Here is an 11158-nt window from a genome sequence, read left to right on the forward strand (position 1 = left end):
GTTAAGCATCACTTCAGTCATTCTGACTGGTTCTCTTGGACCCCACTTAACAGTACGGTGGTTCCTATGACTCAACAAAGAAGAAAAAGAACTACGAAAGATCTAAGTCTTCGAGCTCCATAGGCTTCATGCGATGTCTTCTCTTGTCATAGTCTTCAATGTGAATATCTTCATATACCACCTTTGACATCAATGTCTTCATACATTTTTAGGGGTCATCTCTGGTAGGAAAACCGAATCAATGGGGGACTTCTACCTGTGTTATCCTGGAATTCTCACAAACACATTAGTCCCTCAACTAGGTTTGTCATCAATACTCCAAAACCAACTAGGGGTGGCACTAGATGCACTTACAATCTCCCCCTTTTTGGTGATTGATGACAAACTAGTTGAAGTTTTCAATGGGGAATATAATATGTGAAATTGTAAAGGATAAGGAATTGTCTTCATAAGTTGCAAGGGCTCCCCCTGAAGATGTGCATATGAGTAATTTGCTTTTGGAATGCAAATGCACATGGCAGGTTGTGCTTGTGGAGATCATCTTCAACTTATGATGACAATCCACTATGCATGTGAAGGTATGTGAAGATAATGACATGCATAATGGAAAATGGACGTCTGCAAAATGATCTAAGTGCGGAATTTATCGTCGCACATGCGGAATTTATCATCGCATCACAAAATGGAAAATAAGTAGCAGACGACCATCGAGTTTAAGTCTTACAACTCAAAGAACCAAATGTATCAAAACGAGAGTTGTAAACATGAAGCAAAACATGAAGCACCCGCCCATATGGACCCGCTTGAAGACTATCAAACTCATATGCTTCTCCCCCTTTTGTCAGTAAGGACCAAAAAGGTTTGAAGACATAGAGCCTCTACTCGTTCCCATGAAGAGTAGGTGAAGCAGCAGGGTCGTCGGTGCTGTTCGGCGATGCAGAAGAACTTGGAGCATTATCGAAGCGTGCTGAAGGAGGTGGCGGTGAAGTAGCATCGTCTTCATCCTCGATCACTCTGGCATTCACAGTTGTAGCAGAGGAAGAGAACTCAGAGTCTTCAAGAGATGGAGTGCGTCGCAGCACTGCCCTTCGAGGAGGTGCGGAGTCAAACTTGAAGTGCTTAGAGAAGCCATCCTCATGAAGATCATCTTCAGAACACATCAGCGTCAGCCCTTTCCATGTGCGTCGAGAGGTTTCATGGGCAACAAAGGCATTCTTGGTGGCAAGATTGCGAATGCGATTAACATCCACCAAGAGGCTTTGCATTTGACGCTTCAGCCAGTCATGATGCCTATCCTGTTTCTGACGAAGAGCCACAAGAAGCTCTCGGTCATTGAGAACACGAGTGCGCTTCTTGGGTCGTTGGGCAATGGTGCTATCAGTGGCTTCAGTGAGCGCAGGATGCGGTGCACGTGTAGTGCCAGCCAAAGGATACACACGAGTGACTGCTTCAACTCCTTCAATGTTATGAGAAAAACTTTGATGCTCTGCATTCTGAAGACTTAGAGGTTCCTTGGTAGGCTCATGATAGATGGCTTCAATAGACATATCCACATCAGGCAGAAAAATCCGATGATTGCGAGCAGATGGCTGATATGAGATAGCGGAGTGAAGTTTGATCAGCTGCATTACCCATGGGGCGTAGAACTTCAAGCCAAACAGATCAGAGCCTGATGCAGCAAGTTGGCGAATGAAGAAGTCCTATGCATTGAAGAATTTTCCATGAAGAATATAGAAGACCAAAGTCTTCATTGCACCTTCCAGCTTGGCATGTGGAGAGTGTCCTTTGATGGGTCAGAGAGTTCGCCTTATGATGTGATAAATAGTCCTTGGCAGATACTCTAGGTCTTCAACAAAGAACTCTTTGGGATATGCAGCATCTTGGGGCAATGGCTTCATCACACTGAGCATCTGACTCATGTTAGGTTCAGGCTTCTGAAAGATGCTCTCCACAGCTTCACTGTGAAGTTGACAGCCAGATTCGTAGAGATCGCCAGGAGTGGGTAGACCAGTGAGCTCAATGATGTCAAAGGCTTTGGCTTCGTGATGAACATTTCCTGTCATCCACTCCAGGACCCAAGTCTTCGGATCTCTGTTATACCCACGGATGTGAAGTGTGGCATAGAATTGGAGCAGCAACTCTTCATTCCAATGCTCTTGGTCAGTGACGAACGGCAGCAATCCAACCTCTTTGAAGCAATCCAGAGCTTCTTCCAGACAGGGCAGACCAGCTATTGCTTCAATGTCAAGACGCTTGTGTGGGAAGATGCGACCTTGATTGTAAAGAATGCAGGAGTAATAGCTTCACTGCGGATAGCTCCAGAACCGATCAGATGATATTCTTTCCCTTGAGTAGGGGTTCCTGGAGCTATTGAAGAAAGTGTTGTCTGCTTTAAAGCCATTGATATTGAAGGATCCAGGTGCTGATGCAGGACCTAGGAACCTGGGCAATCTTGGGATTGGCTTCTGTACCTGAGGCCTGTGCTCAACATGATAGTTGAACCGAGGAGCGACAGCAGGCGCAGGAACAGAAGCAGTGGGATTAGTGGCTTCGCTGACTTCTGGTGCTTTTGTTGGTGCGGGCTCCACATTAGCTTCAGCCATGACAACATCAGTGGCTTCATTGGTGTTGGTGGTGGTAGCCTCAAGATTTTGAACCTCCACTTGACGAGCTGGAGGGTCAGTCACAATCACGTTCTCCTCGAGAACCGCTTTTTGGTGGGACAAGGGAGTAGAAGCTTGTGGGGCTTCTTCTTCATCGGCTGATGCAGCCGGAATGTCTTTAGCAGCTTTAGCTTCAGACCCAGAGATTGGAGGCCTTGGTCCTTTGCGAAGCCTGCGCAACGCTGGCGACGCCTGTGTAGTTGGAGTTTTCTGGGCCTCAAAGTCTTCTTCCTCTTGTGGGCGATCAGCCCATGAAGCATCCTGAGCAATTGGCGTCAGAGGACGACCAATGCTGATGAGCTCGCTGTGCTCGAGCTGAGGAAGGACATCATCATCTTCAACATGGTCATGGTGACCAATGTCTTCAGTAGCGATGGGATCAGCTGCTGGAAAGTCTTCAGCTTCATGAGAAGTGGGTTGTGTAGACGGTCTCGAGCTGAGAGAAGAGAAGAGAGAGACCCGACGACTGTTTCCGGAGACCGAAAACGTCCGACGAAAAAACCGGCTATAATGCCGCTATAGTTTAACGGTTGGGCTATCAAACGAACTCCGAATGCGATGAAACTGGACAGGCGGTCTATCTACACTATAATAAGACCACACGTCAACTCTCATCCCATTCCGAGAACATTTTCCAGCCACTTAGAAAATAATATATCGGACATGCCGCGGGCGCGTGCAAGTGTGTCTGGGCTCAGAACGGACAACAGAAGGAACGAGGAGACCGGGACGGATGCAAGTTTTGAAAACATGATGATGCAATGCATATGATGACATGACAAGATGCAACACGCAAGAAAAGACAAGGCAAACAACAACGAATAACTGGTAGACACCTGGCACATCGGTCTCGGGGCGTTACATTAGTATACTTTGTAAGCTTTCTTGTTGCTTCTGTCTGGGTGAACAGTACTGACCACCACCTACTTTTTCAAGGAATAACTTGTCTTTATGTTGATGTTCCGGATTGTGAGATCATAATTTGGAGTCAGATGAATCCCGTGCGTACTTTACTTGGTTTCCCGACAGGAGACATGACTATTGTGCTGCTATATGAAGCACCCGTTGGCATTGCAATTTTCTCTTTTGATGGGGACTACCTCAATGATCCATCAAAGGTTCTTATTTTTTCCTTACTGATGCTCCTTAAGATTTGGCTGTCCTCAATGAAAAACTCAAGATCATCTAATCGATTACTCTGCTTTTTCAACAGGACTTTTGGTAATGCTTGCCACCGCTTGTTAGTAACGCTCCCATTTTTTAATCAATGATCCTGACTCCTTTCATGATTTAGACACTTGCGTTATACTGTATTTGACAAGCTTCTTAATTATCTTCTGTGTTTATTTCTCAGAGTCTAAAAGAATTCAATGAAATGAGACGGTGCCCTCCCGAGTTGACATAGCTAATAATGCTATTGACGATCACCTGGCCAAGAGGCTCATCGACTTGTGTGGTTATGAGAAGAAGTTAGTTGTAGGGTGTACTGAATGTAAAGTAATAATTGAAAAGAACTTGGTTAGTATAACTTTATAAGCTTTCTTGTTGCTTGTCAGGGTGAACAATATATTGATCACGATTTGATTTTTCAGGGAATAACATGTCTGCATGTTGACGTTCCGGATTGTGAGATGAGAATTTGCACTCAGAAGAAGCCCATGCGTACTTTATCGCCTAAAAGACTATCAGACCCTACTGAAGATTCAACGATATTCTTACATCAACATGGCATTACTTGCAAGCTCGAGACGGTGAGCTTACCTCTTGCCCTTCCTTATTTCTCACAAGTTGATGTTCTCCCTTGTCAATGTTAGTACTTTATCTTCTTTCCTACTGTTCTCATCTTCTATAGCAAGCATTAATAAATCTCCTTTGGTTATGCGACGCTAAGATTTCTTGACTTATTGTGTACTTTATTTTCATAGACATACCATACTGTAAGTTGACAATTGAGAACCTCATTTTGTTATATTCAGCGCTGTACCACCTTCTAGAAATTTTTAACCTTTATTTTTGTTTTTTTCACCTAAAGCAAATGCTCCTCTTTATCCAGGTTATAGATTATTCTTAAAGAAGCTCATTGCTTGCATCAAATCGAATTGCGTAAAAAGGAAAATTTGAAATTCTTGCACCTTCTTCTTAAGGATTTTATGATTAAATATGGGATTGACACTGAGAATTGGATTCTGATCCAATTTGCAACATCTCTGAAGATTATCGTTTTATGCCCCTGGAGCATCAGGTATGTCTGCATGCTTAATTCACTCATTTTTTTGTGCAGTAGGAGTAGTTGCTAGAAATTTACTGAATTTTCTTTCCAGTAGATGCACTGAATTTCAAAGAAAGAGTACTCTAGGAGTACATGGAGTTGATGCACTGAATTTAGTTTGCAGTAGATGGACTGAAATTTACTGAATTTTGTCTGCAGTAGGAGTATTTGCAGTTCTGAACTGCTAGGAGTACTTGTAGAAGAACTTTGCTGGCGCACCGTGCATATAACTTGAGCAAAGTGCCCTCTGAATTTATATGCACCTAGCACTTCTGTTCATGCCCTCATCTGTTCATGGCCCAGGAGTAAAGGAAAGGGAACAAACATAAATAAGCTACTTCTATACCATTAATCCAGTGGGGTATATCATTATTGCTTTGACCATCTGTACCATCAATTATTGAAGAACCAATGGCCACATTTCATTTTGATTAACAGTGACTAATTTAACTTGAGATGCAAATAACCAAATTGGTGTAACTGGAGTTCTAATACCAAGATACTCATCGGTCAAAAAATGACATAGTAAACAAAAATAAATAACATTGACTGTGCCTGATTTGGGGCCACATCATAAATATTTCTCTAATGTAGAACACTCCAGTGGGGTCTAGTTTTACAAGAACGGAGTGATCAAGGCAGTGTGCAATATTTGTGCAGGAAAACAAAGCCGGGTTTAGATGTAGTAGATGATTGATTACAAAACAACAAAAGAATAATATACATAAGCAAACCAGCAAAACGATAAATAATGTCACATACAGCAAAATTTGGCAACTTGCAAAGTCACAAATCCGAGGCAATATTATTAATACTTGCCTTGTAGTATAAACATAATAAAGTTCAATTGCAAACATCAAAAGATAGAGATATGTACAAAGACACCAAAGAGCACCAAATTACCTATAGCATAAGAGTAAATCCTCTCACATATTTAAGAGCGGACTTCAGCCTGTAAGGACTTCCTTATAGACGATGTTCTTCATCGAGGTCTGTAAGGACAAGGCAGGTCTTTTTCACTTCTTAGATTTACCGCTTTGCTTCTTGGCATTCTCCTTCTCCTTCTCCTTCTCAATGAGGATCTTTATATTTCTCTTTGCGGTTGCTTGAGACAATGCGACATAGAGTTGACCATGAGAGAACATTGGATTAGGTAGGTACACGCCAACAATCGGAATCGTCTGGCCTTGAGCCTTGTTAATCGTCATAGCAAAGCTAAGCCTTACAGGAAATTGCTTCCTCTTGAACTTGAATGGAAACATGTCGTTGTCAGACGGGCATAGGGGTATTCGAGGAAGGAATACCCTCCTACCTGCGTGTTGTCCGATCACGATTTCTGCGTCGATGGCGTTCCTCTCAAAACCTCGCACCACAAGCCTCGTCCCGTTACACAGACCATTAGCCGGATAAATATTCCTCAGAAGTATGACAGGGCAGTTGAGCTTAAATTTGAGTGCATGCGGAGGCAGACCGTTGGGAGTCAATCCATTTAGGAACTCGGGAGCGTAGTAGCCATACGGGTCGTCTTCTGCACTGTCAAAGCTATGGTAGATTACTTCTCCCCGAAAACGCTCTACCATGTGTATGTTTATCTTGTCAACATTGTCGTTCGTGGTGGAGAGGATTGCGCATGAAGTCATGTAATTCGGATCGGACATGTTGTCATCTAGTCTCGGAAACACATGGTCAATCAGCTTCTCTAGGTCGTCACCCTCGCTTGTAGATGGCACACAAATATCTTCAGGGAGTCGTATGTTCCCTTGATCATCAACTTCCTCGGTGCCATTGCCTACCCTTAGCAAGTAATCCGCAAACCAGCTGTCATTATGAGCCCTCATGTTGGTGACGAGCCTTAGCTAGCGCATACCCTTCCAGAGGTGTGAACTTCAGAGGGTTGCATCGATTATCTGACCCCGGGAACCCTCCTGACGACCGGAAGCACCTGCCTGAAGTCCCCACCAAACACAACAATTTTTCCTCCAAAGGGTCGGTCCCATCTTCCCATGATGTCGCGCATGCTGTTGTCCAGTGCCTCGACTGCCTGTCGCTTAGTCATGGTGGCCTCGTCCCACAGTATCAATGAGGCCATCCTCAGTAGCTTGGCGGTACCACTCTGCTTCGTGAAGGTGCATGAGGCACCATCGTCACAGCTCAATGGGATCTTGAACCTCGAGTGGGCAGTCCTGCCTCCAGGCATGATGGAAGCGGCGACGCCTGACGTCGCGGTAGCGATAGCGATGTTTCCCTCGCTTTGAACCTTGGCGAGCAGCGCCCTGTACAGGAAGGTCTTCCCTGTACGTCCCGGGCCATCAACAAAGAACACACCCCCATCACCGCGTTCAACAGAAGCTAGTATCTCGTCGTATGCAACCCTCTGCTCAGGGTTTAGCGACGAAGCCAATTTAGTGTCGTTGATGTCAAAATCGACGTTGGATTCCTCGATCACTTCTCTGGCCTCGCCCTCGGTTGGGTCGAACGCATCGTCAATGCATGGAAGAGCGAAATCAGCTATGTCTTTGCCCATGGACTGCAACATACCCCTAATGTCAAGCAACACCATCTGTTCCACCTCAATCGGGCACGTGTGTGATCGCCGATAGTCATCAGGCATAGGCTCGAAGTGCCTATACCATAAACCACACACGTCGCCTGGCTCACAGTGCACCAAAATTGTTGCGAAGAGCCTCCTGAGCGAACATGGCATCGCCCACTGCTCTGCCTCGGTAAGACAGTCGTCGAGCGTGTTATCTGCCTCGATGAGTCCCAACCTTTTGGCAGCCTCTCTAAAGCTCCCGCATAGCCTACCGTCCACGGTGAGTAGGTCCTCATAGGATGTGTTGCCAGCAACATGGTTTAGCAGCACACGCATATAGTATCGCTCCCCCTCGGCAGGATTGGCAGACACAATTCAACCTATCTGATAACGCTCCACCCGCTCTTTCCAATACTTTTTACCCTTCTGCCATGTGAACCTTCCAGGAAAATCCTTGTACAATATATTCCTAGCCCACGAGTGGTTTTGGTTAGCTTTGAAATACTCTGTCAACATGGATTTGGAAGCATTCTCAGAGGCGACTACGTCGGTCAAGTGAGCTTGCTCATTAAATGCCACCCTGTGCATATTCGGGGGATGAAGAGGCAACTGTAGGACAGGCGGGTCATTGGCACACAAGGGGAAGCCAAATATCCTCCACATCGCCTCTGGAGGAGTAACCCACCTCGCGTCTACGTATCTTTTGATCTCATCAATGTTACCATCGGCGTCAGGCTGGTCGATGCTGAAAGAAGCCCTATCATGGCCCTTGTATATGTACTTGTAAAGGTATTTGACGGCCTTTATGCTGGAGCAAACCTCAACATTGATGTGGCAATTGAACATCCGCAGAAGGTAAGGGTTATACGGCACAACCCATCTGTTGTCCAACATTTTACCCCGGACCTTAGCCTGCCGACCATTATCTCGACGACGATAAACTGGGTATGAGTCCTTGCCCTGTGTCGTGTTTTCATTGAACGGCCACGGGTATCTGCACTTGCACTCGTTCTGTTGCATGCACACATTTTTGGAGTTGAGAGCACCGCATGGTCCGTGCATCATATGTTTCACCACCAAGGCGTGGAGTTCAAGATACTTCTGCTTGTCTGGGAGCTCAGCAGAAATGAGTCGGTCGTACTGCTCCGGAACGACAAGCTTATAGGCAGAATCCATGATCAACAAAAAGTGTGCGTGGGGGAGGCCCCTCTTCTGGAACTCGACTACATATACATGTGCGACAACAACACCCAGGATATTCTTCTTGAACAACATCTCTTTCCTAGCCTCTAGCTTGCCATGGAACACACGAGCCACAAGATCAGGTCGGTCTTGCGCTGCCTGACCAGGAAACAACTCATTCGTTATCTCTTCCCAGTTAGGGTTGCAGGTCATGGTAAAGAAGATGTCAGGCTTCCCGTAGGTATGGACAATTGCCATGGCATACATATGCCTCCGCTTTATGTCGCGGTCGCCACCTGGGTACGTTCCAGGGAGCACTATCCTTACTCCAACAACGCTTTCCCGGGTCTCCCCGGATGTAATTGCATCAACAACTCCTTTATACAGGCCGGCACGGATCTTTGTCTGGTTCTTCCTATACCATTTCAACCTACAACTCTCAATCTTGATGTACATGTCCACCCCCCATTGCTGGAGCAATCGTCCTCCACAGAGTATGGGATTGAATATCCCAGGTCGTGTCTGGAGCATGTAACAGTAATAGTCTCTCACTGAGACGCATAACCTGCTATTCCCCTCTGCACAGGATGAGTAACACGGACATTAGGATTGATATGAGAAGTATACAACTCATCTAAATGACATAATACGCATAAGGCTTACCTGCATCCTCATCATCATCATCATCATCACGTCTACCTCTTGGTTGTTGCACAACCGGCCAAGGGACATCACATTTAGGAAGTTTCGGGTGCCAACCGAGCTCCCCCCTTGGGTAGAAGAGTGGGTAAGAGAGCGGGTCATACGAGCCAGCCGTCACATGTATACTGTGCCTCTGGTTGTCATTCCCGCAAAGTGTAATCCTACGATCGAACCTCTTCGCTAGGTCAGTGCCCTCCACCCAAATTGCAGTGACCTCAGATGACAGAGGTCTATTATATTTCCGTTGGTCTAGTCTCTGGTCAGTGTTGAGGTCTATCCTATAATCGTCGAGGTTGTCCCTGTGCGCACCCAAACTCCTAAACTGCTGGGAGTATGGGTTTTCCCTGAGTATGTCCACTAACTTTCTGACGACATCCTGGTCTAATTGCTCGGTGGCAGCCTTGCGATGGGTTAGGCCTGGGTCGTCGTCGTAGAAGTACAACTGTAGATGATCTGGATGTGATGTTAGCCCGAAGGAATGAATGTTGTGGTAGATGGTGCCGTGCGCCCGGAACGTGTACACCCCAGACTTCATGTTTGTGTAGCTTTCATCAAGGCTGACGCTGAGGGTTGTGAAGGAGAAGTTGCCGTTGAAGAACCGTATGTTCTCCCGAAAATGCCTTGAGTCCGCATCCATGCTAGACCAAAGCCTCATTAGCTCCGGGATGGGCTCCGGTTGCTTCAGCTGGATCTGCCCACTGCGACAGCAGAATCCCGGGGCCTCGGACACAAACTTCTTGGCCTTGCAGTGATCGCAATTTGCGGCGTGTTTCGGGATGTGTGTGTGGCCTGGGAGGTTTGAGTAGACATAGTCCAATGGATCATGGTCGACATAGGTATTGTGACATGAGTCTTCCAATTCGTCGTGCTCCATGTCATCAGCATCTGAGCCTGTCAACAATGTTTATAATTAGTGTTATATTCCCAACAGGTGGATGTTGCTCAAGTGGGTGTACATACCTTCACCAGCAAACAGGTAATACTCATCATCAAAGAGGCTGTCAGGGTTGACATTATCATTCATGAGATGACTAAGGTAAGCGTCCATGTCGTCTGCTCAGTTGCGAAACCAATAAATGAGGGTTCAGTCTCAAGGGACGCAAGGAGAGTAAGGATGAGAGTGTTACCTTCACTTCTGATCGTGTACTCCGGTGTGCTAGATGAGGTCGAGGCACCGTGTGTTTCAACTCCGGTAGGTTGTTTGATCTCGGTCATGTCCGGTTTGGAGATGGACCTGACAGTTGGGGTCTTCACCCTACCTGCAAACCTTTCATTACGCCGATCTAGTAGAGCATTCCTCTCACCACGTGGTACCAGCGTACATGTTTTTTGCTTGCCAATTTTCTCCTGACGCTTCTTCGCCGCCATACTGCCCTTGCAAGCTCGCTCTCTTGTCCTACGCCGAGCTCTGGACTCATGACTCTGCTCGTCCGCTCCATTATCCGCTATTGTTACCAGATCACTGGTTTGCTGGTCGGTACTTTGTAGGTGCTCATTGATTTCGATGAGGTCGCCATCTACAGCACCATCACCGAAGGTTCTGCTTAGGTATGCACCTATAACAATATCGAATCATTACAAATATCTGATGAATGATTACATGATGAAACATGACGGCTGATAGGATAACTACCATCGGTTTCCGTGTTGCTCATGTAGGTGGGGGCCGCATTGACAACAGGAGCATGTTGTGTTTGTTCACTGTATTGTTGCGTGAGGGTTGAAAGCGCGAGAGTCGGACAATGTGCATGAGGTTTTGACAATGTGCTAGTTAGATCTGGACGTGGCATTGCGATCGATTCAGCACGC

The 11158-nt window shown here is 46.1% G+C and overlaps 3 protein-coding genes across 3 annotated transcripts; all 3 read right to left on the bottom strand.

The window, feature by feature from the left end:
* Positions 1 to 5948: 5948 nt before the first annotated feature.
* Positions 5949 to 6770, bottom strand: LOC147986021 (uncharacterized). Its single transcript, XM_087541836.1, has one exon. It carries the CDS (start codon positions 6768 to 6770, stop codon positions 5949 to 5951), a length of 822 nt encoding a protein of 273 aa, XP_087397962.1.
* A 1070-nt stretch (positions 6771 to 7840) lies between these two features.
* On the bottom strand, positions 7841 to 9103 carry LOC147986022 (uncharacterized). Its single transcript, XM_087541837.1, has one exon. It carries the CDS (start codon positions 9101 to 9103, stop codon positions 7841 to 7843), a length of 1263 nt encoding a protein of 420 aa, XP_087397963.1.
* Positions 9104 to 9281: 178 nt separating this feature from the next.
* On the bottom strand, positions 9282 to 10503 carry LOC147986023 (uncharacterized). Its single transcript, XM_087541838.1, has 2 exons — positions 10310 to 10503; positions 9282 to 10240 (listed from the first exon to the last, which is right to left on the bottom strand). Exons 1-2 carry the CDS (start codon positions 10395 to 10397, stop codon positions 9282 to 9284), a joined length of 1047 nt encoding a protein of 348 aa, XP_087397964.1. The 5' UTR covers positions 10398 to 10503.
* Positions 10504 to 11158: the final 655 nt, after the last annotated feature.

This window comes from Triticum urartu, chromosome 2A (genome assembly GCF_056163025.1).
Source record: "Triticum urartu cultivar PI428250 chromosome 2A, HENAU_Tu73, whole genome shotgun sequence".
NCBI classification, from domain to species: Eukaryota; Viridiplantae; Streptophyta; class Magnoliopsida; order Poales; family Poaceae; genus Triticum; species Triticum urartu.